Raw genomic sequence first — 27,327 nt, forward strand, 5'->3', positions numbered from 1 at the left:
TTCTGCAGGAAGAATGACAGTGATTCATGCTAAGCTGGCCTTGTCAGGCGCCCAGCTTTGAGTCTTTGATGCTGGTATTGGTCATATAGACCTGGAAGAGGTAGTAATTGGTTTGATGCAGAGATTTAGCTATATATTTTTCAGTAAATAAACAGTATTTAAAGTGTAGCAGTGCAGGTGTTTTTGTTTTTAAGTTTAAAACACAGTAAGGACTATCTCTTTTTTTTTTTTTTTTTATTCATATGTGCATACAAGGCTTGGTTCATTTCTCCCCCCTGCCCCCACCCCCTCCCTTACCACCCACTCCGCCCCCTCCCTCTCCCCCCCCCAATACCCAGCAGAAACTATTTTGCCCTTATCTCTAATTTTGTTGTAGAGAGAGTATAAGCAATAATAGGAAGGAACAAGGGTTTTTGCTGGTTGAGATAAGGATAGCTATACAGGGCATTGACTCACATTGATTTCCTGTGCGTGGGTGTTACCTTCTAGGTTAATTCTTTTTGATCTCACCTTTTCTCTAGTTCCTGTTCCCCTTTTCCTATTGGCCTCAGTTGCTTTAAGGTATCTACTTTAGTTTCTCTGCGTTAAGGGCAACAAATGCTAGCTAGTTTTTTAGGTGTCTTACCTATCCTCACCCCTCCCTTGTGTGCTCTCGCTTTTGTCATGTGCTCATAGTCCAATCCCCTTGTTGTGTTTGCCCTTGATCTAATGTCCACATATGAGGGAGAACATAGGATTTTTGGTCTTTTGGGCCAGGCTAACCTCACTCAGAATGATGTTCTCCAATTCCATCCATTTACCAGCGAATGATAACATTTCGTTCTTCTTCATGGCTGCATAAAATTCCATTGTGTATAGATACCACATTTTCTTAATCCATTTGTCAGTGCTGGGGCATCTTGGCTGTTTCCATAACTTGGCTATTGTGAATAGTGCCGCAATAAACATGGATGTGCAGGTGCCTCTGGAGTAACAGTCTTTTGGGTATATCCCCAAGAGGACTATCTCTTAAGTTACGATCTATGACAGAGTTTCGTACTCTGTAAGCACACCTTCTCAATGCTGCCTCGTCTGACCATTCTGTGGCGAATAGCCTCCTCTCCCCAGACAGCCCACTTTCTTTTACTTGGCGCATGCATATCCCTCATGTAAGTAATGACTCAAACCTACCATGTACCTTAGCTATTTTCTGTATTTGTCATTTTCTCTGTCCTCTACTGGAGAGAGTAAAATCCCATGAGGATTCAAGGACAGACTTCAGGTGCCTTGAACAAGGTCTAGCATATGGTAGGTACTCAAAAAATATTTGGCTCAGCCAGGTACTGGTGGCACACGCCTGTCATCCTAGCTACACAGGAGGCAGAGATCAGGAGGTTGGAGGTTCGGAGCCAGTTTGAGAGACCCTATCTCAAAAAAACCCATCACAAAAAATGGGCTGGTGGAGTGGCTCAAGGTGTTGGCCCTGAGTTCAAGCCCCAGTACCAATATACATACATATATTATATAAATATATATATACATATATAATATGTTATATATATTATATATGGCTAAAGGGATATAACACTATTTTTATAGTGCAGCAGTTGTTAAACCAAGCATGTTCTAGGAGAGCAAAAGGCTTGGTAAGTATTGCTTCCTAAGAAGAATTAACATTTCTGAGTTTAGAAGGAAGGCTCAGAAGTCTGTAATCTTTAAGAGCTTGCTTTCTTCTTGTAAGAGGGCATGCTTTCTAACACCTGTCAGTGGAGCAGAGAAGGCTCTTTCCCCTGTGTGGGAGGAGAGCCCGGATTGTAGGAGTTTCTCAGTGGCCTGCATTCTTCCCCTAGCACCTAAGCAGTAGAGCCTGGGAGCTGGCAGTCTTGTTGCATACAGCCTGTTTGCAAGTAGCCTTCCCCATATGTGGAATATAGGCTTAATACAAATCTAACAATCCTATGAAAACCAGGTCACGCTAAGGGAGGTCACACATGAGAGGGAGAAGGTAAAAGAAGGAAGTTAAGAAGGTGAATATGGTTGATGTACTTCCTGTACAAGAATGAATAAAGAATTTTTAAACCTGTTGAAACTACCATAAGAAGGGGACTAAGGTAGAAAGAAGAAAAATAGAGATGAACCAAATCTGCCTATAATACTTATAAATATGGAAGTGCCACAAGGAAACTCCCTGTATAGCTATCTTAAACAACCAAAAATGTCATTTTTTTCCTTCTTTTCTTACACAAAATCGGAAAACTGGAAGGTGAAACAGGTCTTGTGGGGGAGGAGGTGGGGAAAGGGTGGGGGAGGGTGAATATGGTACAAATACTGTGTACACATGTATGTAAATGCAAAAATGAGACCTGTTGAAACTATTGCAGGAATGGGGGGAGGGGTTATGAAAGAGAATGGTGGAGGGAGTAAATTCAATATGCTATATTTGATAAATTGTAAGAATTTTTGTAAATGCCACAATACAACCCCCCACCCAGCACAATATTAAAAACAAAAAAGGAGCCTTCCCTTTCTAGGCTCCAGGGAAAACTGAACTCAGCCTTCAGAGAATACCAGAGCGTATTGGAAGTCATTTCCTCCGTGCCTAGAGAGAGGAACAGTGAATGAAACAAGGAATTCTCAGTCTCCCAAGCTTACATTTTCAAAAAAAAATCCACATTTGTGTGTGTGTGTGTGTTCTTTGGAACTGCCCTGGTTTTAGTGAGAATATTTTTAGAAACAGACACAGCACATCATAATACTTCTCGATGTGTTGGAAATGAAAGCTTCTTATAACCAGATTCCATTTAGATTCATGAGAAGCCTGATAATGCTCAGGAAGATAGGGAGTGTGTTGAGCACAAGCTATGCCAGGCTAGGTACTGAGTGCTGAGTGCTGTTTCTACCTTGTCTTACCTGTCTCCTCCCAGCACCAGCCCTGAGAAAGAGGGGTTTTCATCCATTGTCCTTATGAGGAGGGCAGGTGAGGTCAAAGTGGACACGCAGTGCCTGGGAGGAAGCCTGGCTGGGAAGTGGTGGGTCTGTGGGGTGTCTGAGTCTACACTGCTCCTCTGCTGTGTCCTCACCTGCCACCAACAATGCTATTACGACTGCAGTTTGTTTTTAACAGAGACCCTTTTTTCACAGCTGTTTTCATGCCCAGGCACTCAGGAGCACTGTTTTTTTTTTTTACCACTGACCACGGACTCTACCAGAAACCATCTTAGAACACACAGTCTGCCTCTATCATGTCCAACTTACTGCTCTTTGTCTTTAACAAAAGCAGCTCATCTTACCATTTCACTGTCAGATTGCTGAGCTGGACAGAGCTGTTATTTTGATCTTCCCAATTTATTGTCCTGTATAAGTCAGCTTTCTGTTATTATAACAAAACACCTGAGATAAAAACTCACGAGAGGAAAGGTTTGTTTTGGTTCATGGTTTGGAAGGCCTCAGTCCGTGGTCAGGCAGACCTGTGGCTCTTGGGCCTGTGTTGAGACAGCACATCATGGAAAGGAGCAGGAGGCAGAGCGACAGGAGAGGGCCCAGGTTCCCAGGTCCCAGTGACCAGAAGACCTCTCCTGGCCACCTCTTAAAGCTTCCCCACCTCACAGTAGCACCATGCTGGAAGCTAAGCCTTTAACACATGGGCCTTTGGGAGACGTTTTGAGATCCAGGCAGTAGCACTTGCTGTTGACTCCTGCTCACCTTTTCATTCCCTTACCTTAGTTTCTCATGGGCTCAGCCTGCCCTGTTGCCAAGTTGCTGTTGAAGGCATTAGTAATGTAATATCTATCTGTCTGTCTGTCTGTATATATTTTTGTGGGGGGATACTAGTGCTTGAACTCCAGGTCTTGTGCCTGCTAGGCAGGTGCTCTATCACTTGAGCCACGCCCCCAGGCTTTTTTGACATACCCCTACCTCCACCCAGGTAGGGGCTTGCATCTTTGCCCAGGTTGGCCTCAAGCTGTGCTCCAAGTAGCTGGGATTACAGACATGAGCCACCATGCCTGGTCTGTAACGTCGTAATATTTAACAGTCTACTTTCAGAGAGATTGACCTCGGGTCTGAAAATCACCTGTTGAGAACTCTTGTTTGACCTCCAGAGCTTCACAAGCCACAATGAGGTATAGTTCCAAAAACATTTAGGCAAATACAGGTTGCAGATACTGAATTCTAAGCCAAGTTCAAGGGAAGTCAGTGTTCCCCTTTGACTGGGTGCTGGTCAGTCTCCGCCAGTAGTTGAGGGTTTGAACAGGCACTAAGAGGCGAGTGCAGCAGCCCTGCACAGGTGATGTGCAGGTCAGCACTGCTAGTGGTAGTGAGGGAAGACATTTCCCTGATGTGGAGGTAGTGGATGTGGTCAGTGGACTACTCACGCCAGGGCTGGGGGATATCTCTTTCTCCTCCATGTATCAGTAGCCTTGCTGCAAAGCAGCAGTGGTAACAGCCCTTCAAAGTTAATAATGCCATGCATAGGTAGCATGTCTTGGGCTCTTCCTAAAAGCCAAGCAACGTGGTAATTGATCTCTGTGGGGAATCATTTCATCCTCCCAGGAGCCCCATGTGGTGATGGTGCCATCATAAGCTGTGGGGCCTGGGTGAGGAGGCTGAGGGCTGAGTGTTATCATCGTGTGTCAGCAGAGCCCAGAGGCTAGAGGCAGGACACGAGATTCCAACCTAGGGAGGTTGATTTAAGAACTAGCATTAACCATGATGCTATTCTGCAAATCTCAAGGGAGACAAAATATAATGATTGTAATTAATACATAATTAGGGTTAAATAGGCTTTTTCCTCCTAGGATGGCATTAAAACTAATTATCCTTTATTCTGATGATATGGAAGAATTTGTGCTGAGTTTTAAACTACCTGAGAAATTTATTTGGGGAGACACCATCCACTCATTAGTTGGGGAATGCTGGGATTTGGTTGAGTCCTGAATTCAACATTTTAGAATGTTGACAGACTCTTGTCATTTGGACAAGAAGGACATCTGAAGCTAGAGAAGTCTAATGTGGAAGAGGAAGACTTGTGAAATGGAGCAAAGGCCTCTCTGTGATGAAACAGGAAAGCCTAACCCTGATGTGAGCTCTGAGAGGTAGTCATCTGGGTTTAATTTATAGCCACACTCTGATGACTCCCAATTTGATCCCTGGGCTAAGGACCCCACCTCCATCCCTACACTTGTAAATCCAGCACTGTTCCATGTCTCTGCTGCATGCCTTGTGTGTACCCTAAACGTGACCTGGCCAGTTCTGCACTCACATTTGCCTCCTCAAGCTGACAGGTGCACTTTTAATGGCACTGCCAGCCTTCCCCTCCTCTTTCCTTTCCCTATCCCTTTCCCTCACATCCACATCACCATTAACTCTGGGCACATAAACATGCCAGCCATTTTCTTTTTCATCTGCCTGGCCACCCCTCCTCTCAGCAATGCCCACACCTAATTCCCAGAACCCATGACCATATCACCTAACTGGCAGAATGGACTTTGTAGACGTGCTAGAAGTTAAGACACTGGATAAGGAAGATTAACAGGATTATCTGCATGTTCCAAGGTCACAGGAGGTCCTTAGAAGAAGATGAGGGTGGAAGCTTGGGCTGGAGAAATGCAACCTGGGGTCTGGAGCTGCTGCTGCTGGCTTAGGTAGAAGAAAGGACCGGGAGCTGAGGTTTTTTTCCAGTGAGGAAAGGACCTCACATTTGCTGCACAGGCACTCTACCACTTGAGCCTTTTCACCAGCCCTGTGTTGTGTTGGGTGTTTTGAGAGACAGTCTCACTTTTTCCCAGGCTGGCCTCCAACACTGTCTGAACTGCACTTGTCTTGCTGTCTCTGACTGGCTGTGATGTGTGTCAGAGCCTGGTAATGTCTGCACATCGCGATGTGTGTTCACCTGAGTGTCGTCGCCTTTCTCACTGCATGGGTGTAAGCTCCATGAAAGCTGGTGCTTGTCTGCGTGGTTCCATGCTGGCTCCTGAGCCCAGGACAGCTCCCAGGCACATTGTATGCCCTCAGCGAGTATCTGTTCAATAAAATGCCAGATATTGTGCTGGGTGCCTTCTAGACTCTGTCCTGTTATGTCTCCATCTTTTCAGTAAGTATCTACACTAGGAGTTTGTCAGGAGAACAGAGCAGGAAAAGAATCTTTAGGTGACAGGGACAATAGATGGCAGAAAACTGGAAAACTGAACAAGGTCTTGTCATAGTCAGAAAATCAGGGTTTATTAAATTGACTCCATTTCTTGCTCCACTTTGCCACAGAAATCATGGTTAACCTACTTCCTTTCCAAGATCTTTTCCCAGAATTTAGAGGAAAAAAGCACGGTTAGGTGGTACACACCTATCATCTTGGTACTCAAGAGGATCTTGAATTCATGGTCAGCCCAAACTACATAGTCATACCCTGTCTCAAAAACACAAAGGTTATGATGTTGCTCAGTGGTTAGTGCTTGCCTAGCATGCATACCCTGGGCTTGATCCCCAGGGTGGGGGAAAAAAACCCCAGTATTGTGTATGTTTTAATGGTGACATAATAAAATATTAAAGTTTACCACAAACATTCCTTATGTCTGTTGCATCCTTCACCCTTCTCCCTCCCACTGTGAATTTAGTGCTATGAAAAATTAACTGTGGAAGTTAGTGATGTAACAGTTTGGTCAGGAGAAGGGGTGATGTCCCCTGAGGCAGTCACTGTGAGCTGTGAAGGGCAGCACAGTTAAACCTTCTCTTTGCCCTAGGGATTCTGTGGCAAGCCTGCCAATCAAAGTGACAGCTGTAGTGATGCAACCTCCGTGACTGCACCCAAACTTCCTTCTTTCACTGAGCTCAGTGGATGAAAACGACCTTGACTGGTGCCAGGTTGTCCTGGTTTCAGTCACACTTGACACTGAGAGGGGGTTCTGCAGCCCATTAGCGCTCAAGGCCCAGGTAAAGCTGCTTTGTCCTTGTGTGATTCTCGGGGTGTTTTCCTCTTTCTACTTCTGTGGGATCTTCGAAGAAATTTCTTTGGTTAGTTAGTAAACAATTTTTCAAAAAAAAATGGATGCGTATCTGAGAGTTTGAAGTATATGCATGGTTCTTTCAATATGAGGTCACCTTTTTTATTTATTTTTGGTGGTACTGGAGTTTGAACTCAGGGCCTCGTGCTTGCTAGGCAGGTGCTCTACTGCTTAAACCATGCCTCCAACCCCATATGCATGTTTTTAGAAGAAAATATCTTCCTGATTCACCAAGGGAAAGTATTTATTTAGGAAGATTTCATAAAGAAACAAAATGTTAATAAAAATATAGATTAAAGTTGGTAAATTTTTCCCACTTATTTAAAAATAGGTTACCTAAGCTAATCATCAGTGGAAGATTTTGTTTCTGATTTAAAGTATAACAGTGTAAACAGATTTTATATTTGATGACAATTTCTGGCCTTCCACAATAATCATATTTACATATAAGACAAATATCGAGCCATAGGAATCTGTTCTATTAAATTTGACTACTTATTTTTAGGCTTAAAGTAAGCATGTTTCCTGTACTCTGTGGTGTCATGTGACTTCAAAATCAGTTAGTTTTGTTTTTCTCCAAGAGGGCAATTAGAACAGGAAATTAGCCAGACAGTGTGGCACATGTCTAATCCTAGCACTTGGGAAGCTGAGGCAGGTGGATTATAAATTTAAGATCAGCCTGACCTACATAGTGAATTCCAGGTTAGTTTGGACAAGACTAGCAAGATCCTGCCTCAAAAAAACAATAGAGAGAAAAGTAAGCAAGCAACCACTCCCCAAAACCCAGGAAATGAGGTTTTCCAAGTAATTGAACAATTTTTCTTTCATCTTGCTGTTTACAAACTCTCATCAAAACAAGGGTCAGATACAAAAGCTTAGAATGACAGAGCACCCGCTCTTTGGTTCCTGCTCCACCCCGCCAATCTGAACATTGTATTTTCATGAGCATTTCACAGTATTTCTCATCCCTTGTTCTTAGTCTTGACCCAGTGACCCAAGAATCAAGAAAATGTCATGTGAGTGCCTATTAATTAGTGCACCCAAGAGCCCTCTCATCTGGCCTTTCAGCCTTCTGGCAGTTGGAGCGCAAGCTGTCAGTCACATCGAGCAGGGAAAACGAGCCTGTACTAAGTTTCCCTGATTTTCCAAACTGCCAAATAAGTCCGGCTGAGCCTGGAGATGAATATGCAGGTTAGGGAGAAATTAACCTAAAATGCACCACTGCGTGCACGACTCCTCGCGGACCCTGTTGCGGCACAGCCAGCTCAGCATCGCCATACTCATTTGATGAAATCATTTTAAGGGAAGAGTATTCTCTGGATAACGAGTCCAGGAGCCGTTAGTGCACTTGGTTTCCCTTGCTTGCAGATGCTCTTGGAGAACACTCGTTTGTTAGTGAGCACTTGGTTGGAGGACTCATTAATCAGTGATGCTGGGCCAGGGTCTCCTGAGCCTTCTGGGTTTGGGGAGAACCAGCTACTGTAATTAAAGGGATGAAATATATCACGGTCACAAAGTTACCACATCAGGCCACTGAGGGTTTTGAGCTAGTAGAATTAATCTCTTTAATTTTTTCCTTAGGTGTTTAAGATAGAAGTGCTAATGAATGGAAGAAAACACTTTGTTGAGAAGAGGTACAGCGAATTTCATGCCTTGCACAAAAAGGTAACCCTGGTTTTTGTTTTTTTTCCCTTTTCTCTATATGGCAGATGGTATGTAAGACTCTTTTCCGTGGTTCTAAGAGCATAAATATTTTTTGTGTGATATGTCTTTTTATTATGACAAAAATTGCTGTTTAAAGAATATTATCCAGTCTACTAAAAGCATGCTTTCTGAGCAGATGGGCTTGCTGATAAGGCTGCTTATGTATGCAGACCTGAGGCTGCAGACTTCAGTGTGTCGTGTGAGGTGTCACAGGTTCAGAAGAAGGTCCAGACCCTGTTTTATCGTGGAATGTGGTTAGTGTCCTTTACCAAAAGGAAAAAGAAAACATGCACGATCATCTTACAGTAAGAAATTTATTAGCCTCAGTACACACATGTTCCTGGAAAGGGTGTACACGTATACATGTACACGTGTTTAAGATTCTGTACATATATACTGCCTGCTTTCCAAATGTGATGCCCCAAGTTCAAACCCCAGCTGCACCAACAAGAAAAAAGATTACATACATGCAGATGTATATTTAAGATTATGTACATGTATGCATGTGAGTAAGGATTGGGGAGCACATATAAAAGAGGTTCCTAGCTTGTAGCCCTCTTCTGAATTGCTAAAGCCTTTTTACAACACTGATAAGAAGAGCTGCAAAAGGACTAACTAAGCTTTGGGGGAGATGGCCAGTAATGAATAGAAAAGTGAATGCTTTATTTCCTACCCCAATTTAAAATTTGCAGGTTATAAGTTACCATTGGGATGCTGAAATTGTCTTAATAACTAGAAAATACCTGAGGAAATTGCCCAGAAAATGACCATGTATGAGTGAGTCAGTACATTTCGACGACTTTTCTATATATTTATTTATATATATTTACTTTTTTAGGTAAATTTACTAAGACACAGACAGCTGGATGCTAAGTGTATGAAGTATGCTAAGTAAGGCACAGTCTTTCAGTTTCACTGATGGCCTCTTAAGTTTTCTGGGAAATGTCAGGCATAAGTATTGTGATAGTGTGCTAACATTGGATGGAAACTTCTTTAGCATTTTTTAAAGTTAAATTTTCCTGCTGTTTAATCAGGAGAACAGAGAATCGAGAATAAACTTGAATAGGACATATTGAGAAACTAGTGACTTATTTCCCTGTTTCCTTTCAAGGGGAGCTTTGTCATCTGTACTCGTGCTAGGCTGACAAGGGATAATTCACATTTAACTCTCCAGTTTGAATTTTGTCAAGTCCAAGTTTACTCCCCAGTTTGGTGACTACAGATGTAGACCAGGTGTTGCTATCAGACTTTACAAAGGCACCAACCCCAAGGGCTTCAGAGAAACAACCAGAACCTGGATCTTCCCTCCTTCTCATTGAATTCTGTTTTTGTTTTGTTGATTTTTGGAAGAAACATGTTCTAGAGAAGTTTCTGCAGGTTACTTGCTGAGCCAAGTCCCACAGGGAGATTTAGAATAGTCTCTGCCACACCCACCCAGCTTCTGCTAACCAGTCTGGACCTGGCAGCCTATTTGCAGATCCCTTCCTGACCTCCAAGGTCAGCACCTAGCTGTACTTTCCAGATACCGGGGAACCAAGGCCACAAGAGGCACAGTGGGGAGACTGCCAGTTAGGCTGGCCTGAGTAGGAGGCGCTCGTAGGGGCTTGCTCATCCTCTTCCCTTCTCTCAGTAATCAGACATTCTTAGCTCTTCACTGTCAGAAAATTCCTGGATTTTCTAGGACTTGCTGGTTTTTTTCTTTTTACATTTCTGCCATTCTATTAATAAATTTAGCCAGTCTTATACAAGAGGCTACCAGAGTTAACAGAGTGAAAATTCTGAATCTCTTAATTTAGCATATGTTTGGAGCCTTGTTAAAGTATTTGAGACATCCCTACAGGAATAAACACCTTTTGGGATGGAGTTTTGGTTGGGATGTGGTGTCTAGCGCTGTCTACCCTCTGTAGAGGGTGGTGCTGTTGGATTCTCCTTTACTTGCCCCATCGGATTGCAATAGATTTGGCAAAAGGTAACTGTAAAAGGCAGCTAGAGATAAGTGATGGTAGGATATGAAAGTAAGCATATTCTACGACCTTGACTGTTGAGGGCTGCAGTGGGAAAACGTCATCAGGAGGCTGTGCACGAGTACCTCTGACTGTTACTGCCCTCCCACCTGGGCCTTAGCATCCTTCTCTCAACCTCACTTTCCACGAAGTGATTTCCTTTAAACGTAGTTCCATCTGTTGTCATTGAACTTTCGTGAAATATTTGACTGTTTTTGCAGTATATGCAGTTTGCTCTGTTAACTGTCCTGATTTTCCTTGTCTTTACATTCTACATTACATTTCTCTCTTGCTAAAAGTGTTTAGCCAAAGGCCCGAGCTTCACTCTAAAAAAATATATGAAGCAGGGAGCCAGTGGCTCCACCTGTGATCTTAGCTGCTGGTGAGGTTGAAATCTGAAGAATTGAGGTTTGAGGCTAACCTAGGCAAAAAGTTTGTGAGACCCCCATCTCCAAAACAACCAGAACAAAATAGAGTGGAGGTGTCGCTCAAGCTGTAGAGTGCCTGCTTTGCAATCGGGAAGCCCTGAGTTCTAGCCCAGCCCCCCTCCACAATCTGTATGTATGAGCTGTTGGCCAATGCTTGGTGGCTTTGATGCCTAGCCCTTCTCTGTACACCGTGGATGCGCAAAAAGCCTCCTTGCTGATGGTCATTGCTAATTTTATTTTTATTAGGATGTATTTGTTGTACAGGGTGTGGGAGGGATTCATAGTGCATTGGTTAGATCACCTGTATTGTCTCTCCTCTCAGCCCCAGTTATTGCTAATTTTGAGGCCTGAACTAAAACCATTCCCTGTCTGAAAGTCCTGAATGATTATTGCTTCTCCTGAACTTTTGTAATTGATAATATTTAAGTATCATTTATATATTTCTTAAGCTATCTTTGTCTTTTGGAAAGATTTCTTGCGTATGTATTGTTTTCCTTCCCTCAATTTGCTTTTAGACTGTAAAGCTAAAGATAAATCCTTTTCTTCTTTTTTAAAAACATTCTTCAGAGTTGTTTTGTTTTTATTTTTCTGGTGGTACTGGGGTTTGAACTCAGGGCCTCACACTTGCTAGGCAGGTGCTCTACCACTTGAGCCACTCCACCAGCCCTTTTATGTGTTGGGTATTTTCAAGACAGGTTTTGTGAATTGTTTGCCTGGGCTGGCTTCAAACCTTGATCTCTGCCTCCTAAGTAGGTAGGATTTCATATGTGAGGCTGGACTTGTAAAGCTGAATCTTACGAAAGTTCACGGGCAGGGGAAAGCCCACTGTCCCCTTTGTGTCCTAATGCAGCTTCTTCTCTTTTCATACGATTGCTGTTTCCTCTCTTTGATTTTCTTGGATTTTTAAATAAAACAAATCCTGCCGGGCTAACCAAGTTCCCTGTGTGGTGGTGACTGTGGTGTAGAAGGTGGCCACACAGGAGGTGGCCACATAGGCTGTGGAGGCAGAATGTTCCTGAGGCTGCTTCATTTTACTTGGTTTGAGTTCGTGGAGTAAGTTACGCTCTTCGTCTGCACCTCGGGTTCCTCGTGTGTCGTGTGTCATACAGGGCTAGCTTCGTGGGTTGGTGTATGGATAAATGAGATTGTGTACATCATGCATTTTCTCTCCATATTCAAGACTATTTTCTTAGGCAGGATTGCCACAAGAAGCATTTCTCTGCCCAGGGTATGGATAATTTCATATCTCCTGCTACACATTTCCAAATCTCTTTCCAAAATGTTTGGGGCAGCAAGCACAAAAGCCCACAGCATCTCACTAGTTTTGAATGTTAGAAAAATTGTATTTGTTTCTGTACTGAGCATGGTGTTGCCTTGTTGTTTTAACTGGTGCTTAAATTTTTTTAGTTGTCATAGTGCCTCTTTTTGGAATTGTCTTTTTATGTGCTTCCTCTTTATTTACTGGTTTTGCTTATTAGTTTGTGCAGCCTATTAAATACTAGTCATTTGCTGAAAGTATTTCTTTTACCAAGGATTTAAAATTTTTGATTATGGTAGTTATTTTTATTTTTTAGTGGCGTTGAGACTTGAACCTGGGACCTCATTCTTGCTAGGCAGATGCTGTTACTGCTTGAGCCACTGCAGCATCTGTGATAGTTATTTTAATTGATAAAAGTTTTATATTTTTATATTGTCTAGTGTCAGTTTTTACCCTGAGATTTTACCTAGGAATTACCATTTCTTCTGCAGCTATGATGAGTTTTTGACTCCGTTTTCTTCTAGTTTGTCTGGATTGGAATTTTCAAAATGTGAACTTTGGATCTGTTACATGCAGTTCCTGGCACCTCCCTCCTTGATGAGTCTGACTGTGAGGGCCTGCAGGCTGTGTGTTAAGCAGCCCCAGAGGAAGGTTGAGAATTCCTGTTGTAGGTTTTGCTTTAAAGGATCAGTGAGACACAGCTTTCCCCATCCTACCCAACCTGACACATGGAGACAGAAGGTTTAGAACCACGCAGCTCCCTTCCTCTTACCTGCTGTATCCAGAATGTTCCTCAGCCTTTTGCTTTATTCTTCCACATATCTGCAATTGCACTGCTGGTGCAGAGAGGTACTTCTTTGTATTGGCATTGCTTTAACCGCTTCTGATCTTTGGTTTCCATACATTCTGTGCTGCAGACCAGCCTTCCCAAAGTGCCATGTTCCTCTCCATTCTTCACTCTGAATGGTCCATATGATCCACCACATCACAGATATGTACTCTCAAGGCCAGTGTCCTTATTTCTGTGTCAGTTTCCCAGTGCTGCTGTAATAGTCACCAAGAACTTAGTGGCCTAAAACAATACACATTTGTTATCTTACTCTGGAGGACTGGCAGGGTGCACTTGTGATAGACTCTAGGAGAGAATCCGTTTCCTTGCCTTTTCCAGCTTCCAGAGGTGGCCTGTAGTCATTGGCTCATGGCCCCTTCCATCTGCAAAGTTGACAGTCACATCCTTCCACCTTCTGCTTCCCTCATCACATCTCCTGTCCTCATCTCCCTCACTGACCTTGATGCTTCTGCCTCCCCTTGTGGGAACATTGGGACACTGTAACTCTAACCCAGAATAGGCTTCCCATTTCAGGATCCTGGATTTAAAGCACGTCTACGAAGCCCCTTTGCTCGTGCAGGAGAACATTCGTAGATTCTGGGGATCAGGGACTCCAGAGACTCTTGGGTATCTTTGATGGAACCATTATTCTATCTACCTTGAACCCTTTACTGGCTGACCATGTTTGTCACTGCTTCTCCTAAGAAAACTTGATGTCAGCCACACCTGTCTGTCTCACCCTGCATCCAAGTATGCACTGTGAAAATCCCCACCTCTCTGTCTTTGCAAAGCTGAATATTCTTCCCTCTGTGCTGTGATCCAGTCAAACCAATTAAGACATTTCAGTTTTCTCTTTTTCCATGACAGCTTCCTAATTATCTTGTTCTTGAAACACCTGTTCCATTTAAAATGTGAATTTCTGTGTAAACATTCAAAGTTAGGTCGGCATAATTAAAACATAACTATTGGGCTGGTGGTGTGGCTTAAGTGGTAGAACACCTACCTAGCAAGCCAGAGGCCCAACATTCAAACCTTAGTACCACAAAAAAAAGTCATCCGTAGATTTTGTCGGGGGGAGAAATGACCCAAGCCTTGTATGCACATATGAATAATAAAATAATAAAAAAAAGATTTTTATTTTATTTATTTTTTTTGGTGACAAAGAATATCACTGTATATCCCATGCTGGCCTCGGACTTGCCATCCACCTGCCTGGAGTGGCCTCCCGAGAGCTGAGATTCCAGGTGCGCACCGTGTGCCGGATCCTTTTTTTTTTTTGGTTTAAACAGCATTCATGTCCTATCTTTTTATCTTGCGCACTATTATTAGGCACATGGAGGACATTAATTATTTGGCGTATGTGCAGAACATGTGTGCTAGGGTGTGGGAGCTTTACGTTCACTGCAGATTTGACCCAACTTCCTTGTAGCCCACTTCTGTTAGGACCAGGCAGGCGCCAGCCACTGCTGCCCTGACGCCAAACAAGACCATTTGTTCTTCATAGCAGGTGGCCCTCCTGCAGCTCAGGCTCAGCCTCTTGTGCCAGGGTGAACCCGCGAGGTAAAAGCGCCCTCCTCCCCTGTGCCCTGCACCCCTGTCCGCACCCTGCCACAGCCCAGCAACGTAGCATCTTGAGGGCGGTGCCTGGAAAGAGCCCTGTCCTCACAGGCCCAGATCTGGTGTGTGGCAGAGCCTTCTCTGCACTGCATGCTGCTCAGCATCCTCTGTTTTCCATGCCTTCCTTCCCAGCTGCTTTCTGTCAGTTCCAGCCCACCCTTCTAGTCACAAGATTTGCAGTGAAATACAGAGCTGCTTCATTTTAAAATTAACTGTCCTCATTTGTGTTACTGCTTGCTTTGGACTTGAGTCAAATATTGTGTTCTCTTCTATTTAACTTAATGAAGGACACATTTCAGAAGAGTCCCAAAAACAGTCATGTGAGATTGAACCAAGAGCACCACATCCCCTGTCCTGTCTCTGAAGGGAACTCAGAGAGAGTGGTGACAGTCTGGGGGGAGATTGGCTGTTACCCTGAATGTCCTGGCTCCTTTAAGTTTTTTCTTTTCCATTCTGTTTACTCATGTTCTTGAGGAAGGTATTTCTGTGGACAATGGTAGATTTTCTGTCTGGGGTTTGGACTGGCAGGTCTGCATGGAGCAGGCTCTGTGTGCCAAGGGAAAGGGAATGGTCCACGCCAGGACCAGGGGGATGTGTGTGGCATCGTGGACCTGGTGCGTATCCGCGTGGATCAGAAAGGCCACTTGCCTGGATGCCACATGGCCAGGGTCGTTAATCATGGATGAGGTGGCAAGGAGTATTTATCTTGTAAGCAGCTGAGCCCGACTGCAAATGCATTGTCTCAGGCTTGTCTCTCATCTAAAGCAATTCATTACTCACCTCCAAAGGTGTCATAGATCTAGTGGCTGTGATGATCGACTTGCTCTGCACTCCTCACATAAATAAAAAGGAAAAACGTTTTCAGTGCTGTGTCTTCAGGCTTAAAAAAAAAGAGGAGACAGATAATGGAGTTAACTTTCTATTTCAAAATATAAGACATGTGACTCAGTCATTTTAAAGGAAGTTTCTTTATGATTAAGTTAAAATTTAATGTTTATTTCCACAGAATAATTTAGTGTTTTGGCCTTGTTCTGTGGGAAATACCTCAGATAGTACAGAGATGAGATATATGTCTGTTCCCTTGCAGGCGATCACAATTCCTCCCCCTTGTCTCTTGGATTACCAAGTTTCACTTGGTGCTGGGACAGTCTCGTCACTCAATGAACGCTTCACAGTTGTTCCCACTTAGCCAAGCGAAGCCCCTTGCTGACTGTACACCCCCACCCTGCTTGTGCCCTTAGCGCCTCTCTTTCAGCTTTGTGGGGGGAGCCTCTGCCCTGCCCCGCCCTGCACCTTGGTGTCATTGCGTCTGTGCCTGCTTCCCCCCCCCAGTCACCTCCCTGGTGACCTTGCTTCTCACTCCTCCTCACTCATTGCCCCGCCCCGCAGAGTCGGACACCAGCCTGGACCCTCTGCAGCATAGCAATGAATTACCACAGCCACAAATGTATAAGCTTAAAATAACACCATATCTCCTCTCAGCATTGCCATGGGCCGGGAGTCTGGGCACAGGCTTCCTAAGTTCTCTGCAAAGGGCCTCTCCTGACTGAAATCGGCGTGCCAGCCATCTCCTCCGAGGCTCAGGCCTCCTTGCACGTACGTCTGCAGTTGCAGGATGAGGTCCCTTTATTCCTGATTGTTGGCCAGGGACAACTCTCAGCCCCTAGATGCCTCTCAGGTCCTAGCCATGTGGCTCCGTCATGATGCGGCAGTCTGCTAGGACTGAGCTAATCATGGAAGTAACTCTTCTGCCATCTTCTCAGGTCCTGCTCACACCCAGGACAAGGGGGTTACAGGTGTGCTGGTTTTTGGATTCTCCTCACTACACCCCTCATCAGCCCCCTATCAGGCGTCACTCCAGCACCATCTCCTTTACTTCCACTGCTCTGAGTGCCCCTTGCATGTCCAGTTTCCAGGCTCCCAGGCTCCTGTGCCCCGATCACACATTGCCTCCGCTGGGTTGCCTGTTTTCAAGCAGAACAGCTGATTGCTTTGAGTTAGGAGTATCTTTGGTTGCATGCAATAGAAACTCTTCTAGCTTTCTTATACACACGAGATTTGTTATTTTTGCACAAGAGAACTGAAGGCAAGTAGTCCAAGGTGAGACGCATCCGTGTTCCAAACTTCTGTGCTCCTGCTCACCATCCTCACCTTAGCAAGGACTTTCACCCTTCTGGTCATAGCTTAACTGCCATCCCTCCAGCCATTGCTTCCACATTTCCGGCAGGAAGAAATGTTGCTTTTTTCTAGGAAAACAGAAGCTTGCTCCAGTAGACTTACCCCCTCCCCCGTCATTTCATTAACAACTCCGTCACAAGGTCACCGTGATTACCAGGGGACTTGGGAAGCCAGGACTTTCATCTCAGCATGTTGGGCTCTGAATGGCACTGGTGTTTTGGTGCTTTTCTTTTTTCATATAAAGAGGAATAAATATCAAGTAGGCAGCTGGCCGTGTCAGCCACATCCTGTACATGCAGGCTTAGATTTGACTGGACGTGACTCTGAAAGCACAAAAATGGTGACATTAACTGATACCATTTTTTCTCTACCCAAATCAGTGTCTGGGGCTGGTGAGGCAGCTTCCTGGTCACCAGGGACCTGGGCGCTTGTTGTTTTGCCATTCTCCATATACAGCTTCTGCCTTACAGTCAATAGTGGCTGCTCCAGCTCTAGCCATTGCATGGGCAGTTTAGCTAGCAGACAGAAGAACAAAACAAGAGCCTTTCCTTAAAGTCGATTGTGTACTCACCTGTTTCCCCACCTGTGACCAGGCTGACCTCAAACTCATGACCTTCCCACTGTAGCCTCCTGAGTGCTGGGATTATAGGCATACACCACCACACCTGGCTTGAGCCTGAATCTCTCAAGACATTCAGTTTGCTTCCCATTGAAAATGACATCCATCCTCAGATGGTCCCACTTTGCACAGGCTGTTCCCCTTGCTGTACCGCCTTGACCCTGCTTTATTGGCTGGCTTACTATCGCTGCGGGGCCTGGTGTGTATGGCACATGAGGACAGCGCATCCCCAGCACCCAGGAGCACGCAGGCCTCACTCAGTATTCAGTCCCCACCTCTATCAAGGGCTCTTCGTGTTCTCTGCAGCCTTTTTCCTAACTGGCATACTGGTAACGCGCTAACTAACGTGCTTTAATAAATCCTAGCGTTATCTGCTCCTGCTGCTGTCTCCTTCTCCCCAAATCCATTGGCCTTTTGCTCCAACCCAGACTGCTCATTCTCCAGGTCCTGGTCCACCTAGCTTTGGACTTCCCCTAACCCTGATGGTTTGAGCTCTGAGCCCTGGTCCCATTTTTCCCTCTTCCGTGTGTAATTTCCCACTGTCCTGGAATTACATCCTCAGCTCCTTAGAGGAAAAGGAGGCACAGGAGATAAACTGAGTTCCCAAATGTCTGAAAATGCTTTTGTTCTGTCATGCTTGGTTGTGGTGTGGTTGTCTGTAGAGCACATTTTGAAATTCGGTCTTTGGTGGAGGCAGGGATCTCTCAGCATCCAGTGTCGTCCAGGAGAAGTCAGTCGTCACTGCAGTTTTCTTTCCTTTGTTCATGATCTCATGTTTTTCCCTTTGTCATCTGTCTTTGATATTCTGAAGTCTCAATAGATAAGTGTAGGTGAGTGTGGGTCTTTTTAAAAATATGTACATTATGCCGGTACTCAGTGAGTTCTTAATTTGAAGACATATGTCTTTTGTTGTATGAAAGAAAATTTTATTATGTCTTTGAGAATTTCTTTTTTGGCAGTACTGGGGTTTGAACTTAGGGCTTCATGCTTGCTGGGCATTTCCTCTTAACACCTGAGCCATGCTTCTAGCCCTAATTTCTCTTATTCTTAATGGAATACTTACTAATTTTAATATTAAACATTCTGACTATTCCCTTGTGTTTTAAGTTTTCACTGAACTCTCACTTTGGTCTACATTTCAGGAGAGTTCCATGGTTTTATATTCTACCCCTTTAAAATTTTCTTTCATGTGTAATGTTTTATAATTCCCTCACATTTTCTTTTTTCTCTCTTTCATTTTTTTTTGGGCAGTACAGGGGTTTGAACTCAGCACCTCACACTTGCGAGGCAGGTGCTCTACCATTTGAGCTACTCTACCAGCACTGTTTTATGATGGCTTCTTTTGAGATAGGGTCTCGTGAACTATTTGTTCACGAGGTGGCTTTGAACCTCCATCCTCCTGATCTGCGTCCTAAGTAGCTAGGGTTTCAGGCGTGAGGGTGCCTGGCTGTTTTTTTTCTTTTTTGTAGCAACCTGTTCTTGTTTCATAGAAGCAGTATCTCCCTGAATCTTTCTGCAGATACTAAAAGAAATGTGAGCAGTCTTCGTAGGTGGCAGTTGCATTTGTTGTCATTCAAGGCAGCTCTCAGCTATTCCAGTCCTTAGTTGGACTTGCTTAACTGTTATTGGTCAAAATATTTATTTTTAAAGTATATTAGAATTGTTATCAAAATGAAAGAAACAAAGTCATGTAGTATTGAAACCTTAATTTTGATATTTCAGTAAAAGGAGTTCCTTTTCTAGATTTTTGAAAATAGTCTCATAGCATTTTAAACTTAAAGATTTAATGTAGTTCAAATTTTCATTGATTGTTACTTGTTTTTATAGCTGCCTCCTCATGTTGGTAAATTGTAAAATAACTTAAATAGTGTCCTTGTAACTATGTATAATTATAGGGATGTAAAATACTGCCACTGCATATGTCTGTGTGCAGAAAGGTATGTGGCTCTGCCGAGCCAAGGATTTTTTTAAAATCCTTGTACAAAACATTTTGTATAAAGTCTGCTTTCAGTAGTAAGAGTAATGTTTAATAAAAACATTCAAAGTTCTATCTAAGAACTGCTAAGTATCTCTGTTGTGTGATGAATCTGTTTCCTTGTGCTGTGAAAGTGAGCCTCAATCGCTATCAACTAGTCAGCTATTCTCATGGTTCCTCTGCTGGGGCATAGCCTGGTCCTCTTTAGGATGTGGAACAGTCAATGTCATTACAGGGAGTGAGAGGAGAGCCAGAATGGCTAGGATGGCCAAACCTCACCTAACTCAGACTCTGTTCCTTTTCCTTAGGGACACTGGCCCTTTTTATGGGGCGGGGTGTGCTGGGGAGGGGTGGGGTATGCTGGTGAGGGGCAGGGTGTGCTGGGGTAAATGCTGGCTGCTGGAGGGTTTGTCCCAGCCCTTGCTGCTGCTGCTGTCCTTTGGCAGAATCCCACTTTCTGCCTTTCAGAAAGTTGTTAATAATGTCTCCCTGGGTGATCCCTCCTTCCTGTCTGCCTTGGTCTTACCATTGTTCTGTGTCTTATTTCCTATAACTCTTTGCTTTTTCTTTAACTGTGTACCAAGATTAAATTCAGGTACATAAAAACCCCAAACATCAGTCACCTTTTTAAGAATGAAGATTATTTTTCTCCTCTAAAAAAAAAAAACACAGAGAGAGATCCTGAGATGGGCAGCTTGGCACAGTCCCACAAGGTTGCCATGCTGTCAAGTGTGCTGGCTCTGTCTTCTGCTTTGTTCTTCAGAGCACCTGTCTTCCATCTTCAGCATTCCTCATGGAACCAAATGGTTGCAGTAGTTCTGTTGATCATGGTCACAACCTAGGAAGGAAGAAGGTAAAAGGGCGTAAGACAGAAGTGCCAGCCAGTCAACTCTGCTCCACGTTGAAAAGAGGCTTTTTGGAAAGCCCTTCACTATGGCTTCTGGTTACATTTCATTGGCTTTCACTGTCTATAGAGGCATTTGGGAAATTAGCTTTTTAAGCTGAATTTAACAAAATGCATCGTTATTCCTGATAATATGGGAGGTGTATTTGTGAGGAAGAAAGGAAGAATGGACTTGGGTTTGCATCTAACTCTGTCATACCGTCAATAGTGACACTTTGGGATGGGGCCCAGCCTACAGGTTGGAACTGGAAGTGCAGTCTGTGCCTGCACACACTGCTTTGCAACAGAGGTCAGCCTGAGTGGCCAGTGGTGAGCATGCTCTTTCTTACATGTAGGGGGAATTTGTTTATTTTTGGTGTGCTGGGGTTTGAACTCGGCTTCACGCTAGCCAGGCAGATGCTCTGCTGCCTGATTTATACCTCTAGCCCACAGGGAGAAGTTCCTTTGCTCTTAGCTGCTCACGTCTAATCATGAGCATCTTCTTGTTCATGGTTTACCATTTGTTCGCACATGTAGTGGAGCAACCGTGGCAGTGGCAGACTTTCACAAGTTTTTAATTAGAGCATCTAGATTCATTCCATTTTTAGAGGCAGTCTACTCATTTCTAATTGCTGCCCGTAGCAAAGTACCACAAATTTAGTGGCTTAAAACAACACACATTTGTTTATTTTAATTTTTTATTAAAACAACACAAATCTATTTCCTTACACTTCCGAGGACACAATTGTAAAGTAAGTTTCACTGAGCTAAAATGGAGGTAGGTAGTCAGGACTGCGCTCCTTCTGGAGGCAGCAGGGGGCAGATCCATTTCAGCTTCTAGGGGTCGCCTAAGTTCATGGTCCCTCCTTACCTCACAGCCAGTGGCCAAGTATCTCCCTTTTTGGGATTGCATGGAGCTGCCCAGATAATCCAGCATAGTCTCACCATTTTGATGTGCAAAATCCTTTTGCCATTTGAGGTAACATTGATAAGTTTAGGATTTGGTCACCTGGAGGAAGGGGGTTATTCTGCTTAGCATGGGCAACTCTAACTCTACTTCCAATGGTATGTTTCTTTATTCTCTAAAACTACTTTCCAGAAGACTTAGCTGAGAACCATCATTCCATTTTCATGACCGAAATTTGAGCCTTTTATTAGGAATGCCGGAAAGACTATCCTCTGTGTTTTTAAATTAATCCTGCTACAGAATTCTCGGCAACTTTTGCAAATGCTGTCATCTAGTTCATATGGCATTTCTAGGGACAAGGCTCATAAACTATTGTTTATCACTTTTTCATGTGAAAAATATGTAGGAGGACTTTTTATCAAAAAGGTACTTCGAACAAAATTTTGTCATACTGAATTTTTAAAGATATAAGTTAACTTTTCATTTGTTTGGTTGTTTTTGCTTTTTTCAGGCAGGTCTCACTATGTAGCCAAGACTGACCTGGAATGAGTGATTTTCCTGCCTCTGCTCTCCCACCTGTTAGGCTTAAATATACATTATCACGCCTGGCCAGTAAGTTAATTTTTTAAACTAATTTTTTCTACTTTAGTTTTAGTTCACTTACTGGACTTTTAATTTTTTAGGAAAAATAAATTCAATCTGAAATGTCAGTAGTAATAACTACCAAAACACAGAACCCTTGCCCTGAACCCTGGGTAGCCAGGACACCTACATAAAGAACTCTTTGACAACATTTCAGTGTAATTGTATTTTCCTCTATTTTTTTCAGTTGGGGGATAGCAGTGTTTTACTTTTTTAATCCCAAATAATATCACTATAATTAACAGATCTCTCTCTCTCTCTCTGCCCCTCCTGTTTCTGTCTTTATAGCTTAAGAAATGTATAAAAACTCCAGAAATCCCTTCTAAACATGTTAGGAACTGGGTCCCAAAAGTCTTGGAGCAGCGACGGCAAGGTTTGGAAACATATTTACAGGTAAGATATGTTTAGATCTTCAATTAATATAATGTAATTTAAATAATATGTCTTACTAGTTTTTATCAGGATGTATGATACAAAATACGTCAAGCAGCCAAGGATTCCAAATTAAAGATGGGTGTTTAAAATTACAAATCCATTGTTGGTTGGTTTGTTCAGCTTTTTTATTAAGTTCTGTTTGAAATTGGTTTATGCATTGGGAAGATGAAAATTTAGAGTAAGAAGAGAAACTGATATAGAGAGGATGTGTCCGTTTTTTAGTTCACTGTACAACTTATTTTGTTTTTGGGCTTAGTAATTTTGTTGTTTTTGGTGTTTGGGGGCTGGTTGGGGTGGTGAGAGAAAGTGAATTTTCAGTGGGCCTGGCTGACACATCTCTGGGACCACATTGAGAATGTGTGAATAAAAATGGCCCATGACAAAGTGCCACGTTCACTGAATCAGAGCATGTACTAGGAATAATGCAGAGGAGGCTCTTTTGCAGCTGACAAGAGCAAGCTGCTCAAGTGAGGTAGACAAGAAAAAACAAGTGACAGAAAAAGCAAAGGAAAAGGTAGAACAGTATCAGCTTCTCTGCATTTTAAAACAAAAAAGCCCTACGGCATCAGGTGAATATTCCAAGAAATCTGCAAGTTCAAAGGGAACTGCTTTGGGCAGGTGTGGGAGGGGCAGGCCCCGAGACCAGCCAGGGCCACATGTGAGACATGACACATGACAATGACTGAGGTGAACATGGGCAGAGGCAGGGGAGTCTTGCCTCTCAGAAAAGAAGTGCTGGGGTTCACATAAAAGTTTGGAATTCATGCCTGACTCTTCCAAGGTCTGTCATAGTACGGAGAAATTGGCGGCCCTGACCATGCTCTTCCTTTGATGTCTTGGCCGAGCTCTAAGCGTCATTAGTCTCAGAGTGAATTCGGCTTAGTAGGAAACTAGGGGCCGTGTGAAGCCAACAGACTGTTTCCTCTGCAGAGCTCTGGTGGGAGGTTGGGCCTGGGTCACTGTGATTGACCTGGAGAGATGCCGTGTCCATAGGCTTGTCCTTACCTGTAAAGCTGAAGGATCTCTCAGCAGAAAGATGCCAGACGTCCATCCTGCCTCCTGTCGTTGTCCTGGTCTTTACAGTAATCAGGTAGCAAGCTGACATGCTGAAGGCTGTCGAGTGGGGCGGAGGAGGACTCTCTTCTCCATTTTTGTTCTTCTGCTTCAGGGTTTGCTGGAAGGTTCTTCACTGCCTCTTCCTGGGGGTGAGATCTTGAAGGAAACAGGGATTGCAAATCACAGGAATGTGTGTGGCCTCGTTCCTTGAGATTGTGTGCATAGAGCTGTGAGACTGACTTCCATAGCTTCAGGCAGCACTTCAGAGCAAAAGACAAACCCAAAACCCCAAAAAACGAGACTTCAGAAATTGTATGTAAAGGGTAAAAATGCATGTTCTCTATAATTAGGTGGAATAGGTAAACAGTTCATTTTCATTTGTAAGCCAGATTTTCCACAGATATTGTATATCTTCAAGCTTTAGCTCTGAAGAAGGCTTTATTCTTTTCTCCCCATTGTATTTGACACATGACTTCCATTACTACTCAGTGTAAACATTTTAAGTTGTTTGTACTTTGGATGTAAATATGTGGATAAGATCATCTGGCACAGAGAGGAGTTTATAGTGACACTCAAATTGAGCTTAGAATTTTCTATTCTCAGAAATAGGGCTTGAAAGATGTGGTTGAAGGGCTGAGAGGGCTCACTTCCTGTTGTGCATTTAATATTCAATTTGTTGTCACTTAGTTCCCCACAGAGATCAAGGATGCTTTCCCTTCTCCCTTTCCCACCCAATTCTGTCTGCCCGCAGTGGAAGCCAGACAAAAGCGGTAGAGGTGAATGTCTTGATTCCATGTGAGATGCAAAACCTTGCCAGATGTCATCTCTCGAGGTTTAATATCAGCCTTTTGATAAGGTAGATAGTGTGACTGTTTCTTCTGCTTGCTGCCTGCCTAACTGCAGTTAGAATCCCACTCGCTTTCGGGGCCAGGTGGAAGCCCCGGGGGTGGGTGCTGCCAGCACTTCTCCACAGGCACCATCCTGAGCTGGACAGGGTGACCCTGCTGGGCCCATGGACCTGAGAGTGCTACTCCCTCCAAGCTGTGGTGCCCCCGAGCCCATCAGTTAAGTTCTTGATTTCTCATCTGTAAAGCTGGCAAGTTGGCTCTCGAGAGGGTCAACAGAAACAGCCCCTCCTCCTATGCAGAGGGCAACTGGACCTTCTGTGCCCTGGTGAGTGCAGCCCCACGTGTTCCCGGAGGTGGCCCATGCTGCCCTTGGGTGTTAGACATGGAGAAGCTTACCTCACCTGCCGGCATAGATCAGGTAAGTATAAGAAAGGGTCCTGTAATTGTACACTATTGCAAGCGCCCCTGATGGATAGAAAGGTACAATGGATGATGCGTGTAAGTCTACAGCTTGAATAGTTAAAATCCTCTGAAAAACTGTGTTTGTTTCTGTGTTTTGTGCTTAGTCATCTGGTGTAGAGAAGAGTTTTTTGTTTATTTGTTGTTTGAGACAGGGTTTTGCTGTGTTGCCCAGGCTGGCCTCAAACTCCTGGGATCAAGTGACCCTCCTGTCTCAGCCTTCCGAGCACCTGGTATTACAAGACGTGTTCCTGTGCCCTGCTTGGAGAGGCCTTTATGGGGACATGCTGAGTATTGAATTTAAGCTAGAGACTAACTTAAAAACCAGAATCCACCCATTTTCCAAACTACTTTTTTCCTGTCTGAGTCTTAAACAGAGCACAGCCTCTCTTGGCACCAGTACTCTTTTAGTTCTTCCCATTCCTTTTCTGGTCACAATAGTTTGAAAATGAGAGGTATGGAAGGTCCATACTTGCCATTTATTTGGCTATTCTTCAGTTCAGAATTGAGCACACCATATTAATCTTAAAGATGTTAATTTATAAGTATCTGTTTTCCTCCTTTATATTTTAGCATCTCTAGTCAATTTAAATAATATTTGGAGGTACTGTTTTTATAGAATGTGTATTTCTTTCACATCATTGAAAAGTGAAAAATCTTAAGTTGAACCATCGTAATTGGGGTCCTTGTATACCAGATGTTTTAACTTGAAGATAGAACAAAATTAACATTTTACATTAATTTACCAGTAAGTGTTACACACACACATGCATGTGTGCAGTTTTGCTTCATGATAAGCATTCACCAAACCCTGTGGTGTTGGATGCAGAAAGGTAGACCTAGCCTTGAACCGTAGCCCAAATTTAGTGACCATAGTCATTTTATCCCTTTTTCCTCTCTGTTCCCCATGGTCCGAGCTTCACCTGGGCAAGTTCCAGGATCTCCCCTCCCCTTACCACAGACACCAGAGCCCAGGGGAAGGGCTGGGAAAAAAGAGGAGGTGTTTGTCACTGGAAGCCCTCTCAGGTCTTACTGGCTTGCCTCTGCAGTGTCCACCTCTCAGCCGCGTTGTGGCCAGTGAAGGCCTACTCCTGAAGGTAGAGTGAGGAAGGAGTGATTACCTAGGAAAAACCAGGGTGTTCTTGGCAAAAGAGAGGGGATGTTCTGAATGTGATGGAGGGGCAGAGAGCAACCAGCAAAACCCACTACAGAAAACTATACTTGTAAAGTCCAAAAAGGCAGGGAGACTGGAATTCAGAGCTCTTTCCTACGTTAGGTTTATAGAGAATTAAAGTCACAAGTATCCTTGACATTTGGGTGTGCATTTGTTATTGTTTTAAAAATAAAATAGGCTGAGTGTGGTGGCTCACATCTATAATCCCAACTACTTGGGAGGTAGAGATTGAGGAAGATGATTCCAGGCCAGCCCAGGCAAAATTGTGAGACTTTACCTAAAAAATAAAGTAAAAAAGAGCTGGAGCATGGCTTAATCAGTAGAGTACCTGTCTAGCAAGTCTCGAGGGCCTTGAGTTCAACCCCAATAACACCAAAAGCAAACAAACTGTAATTGCTTGTGAGCTAAAAGGATTACTTTCATATTAAAATTTTTACTACCAGTAGTGTTAGGAGCTAGAAAATTAATGAGTATAGCAGCTTATGGTATTCACTGTTTTCTGAGAAGTAAGTGTTAAGAATAAATTAATTGCTGTTTCCCATACTGGTTTGATCATCAAACACAAGTTAGGTCATAGTTTTGCCTTCTGGTAAAGTGATACTTCCTGAGACCTCACTGAAGTAAAAGTGTAGAAGCATGAGAAGAAAATAAAAGTGTAGAGCCCTAAGAAAGCTGCAGTAGATGGGCAGAGAGAGAGGCTTATCAAAGGAAAAGAGGGGTAAGTGCACTGGAGGTTGGGAGAGGACACGAGACCAGGAAAAAACAGGCCTGCGCTTGGTGTTCACTGGTGATGGAGCTGGGAGGCGGCTGCCCCCAGCAGTGCTGGACAGCCTGGGGACCAGGCAACTGCAGAGGCACAGGACAGTGAAGCTGAAAACAAAGGGTCCCGTCAGGGTGTGTGTACAGAAGGGGAGCGCAGCCACCGCCTTTGTGCAGAACACACACGGCCTATGGTCATTTTTAAAAAAATTTTTTATTCATATGTGCATACAATGTTTGGGTCATTTCTCCCCCCTTCCCCCACCGCCTCCCTTACCCCCCTTCCTCTCCCCCCCACTCCCTCAATAACCAGCAGAAACTATTTTGCCCTTATCTATAATTTTGTTGAAGAGAGAGTATAAGCAATAATTGGAAGGAACAAGGGTCTTTGCTGGTTGAGATAAGGATAGCTATACAGGGAGTTGACTTACATTAATTTCCTGTGCATCTGGGTTACCTTCCAGGTTAATTCTTCTTGATCGACCCTTTTCTCTAGTTCCTGGTTGCTTTCTCCTATTGGCCTCAGTTGCTTTTAAGGTATCTGCTTTAGTTTCTCTGCGTTGAGGGCAACAAATGCTA

The 27,327-nt window shown here is 43.7% G+C and overlaps 1 protein-coding gene across 5 annotated transcripts in view; it reads left to right on the forward strand.

Moving 5' to 3' along the window:
• Snx24 (sorting nexin 24) overlaps nucleotides 1-27,327 on the forward strand; it is a 145,586-nt gene that overhangs the window by 65,331 nt on the left and 52,928 nt on the right. For 4 of the 5 annotated variants that reach the window (XM_020176310.2, XM_074076566.1, XM_074076565.1 and 1 more), the window contains exons 2-3: nucleotides 8,556-8,639; nucleotides 22,306-22,410. In XM_020176310.2, coding sequence (XP_020031899.1) covers nucleotides 8,556-8,639; nucleotides 22,306-22,410 — 189 coding nt within the window. Of the gene's footprint in view, nucleotides 1-6,713; nucleotides 6,904-8,555; nucleotides 8,640-22,305; nucleotides 22,411-27,327 lie in introns of all 5 variants that reach the window. The other variant, XM_020176312.2, reaches the window with a different exon arrangement.

Source organism: Castor canadensis, chromosome 6 (assembly GCF_047511655.1).
Source record: "Castor canadensis chromosome 6, mCasCan1.hap1v2, whole genome shotgun sequence".
Taxonomy (NCBI): domain Eukaryota; kingdom Metazoa; phylum Chordata; class Mammalia; order Rodentia; family Castoridae; genus Castor; species Castor canadensis.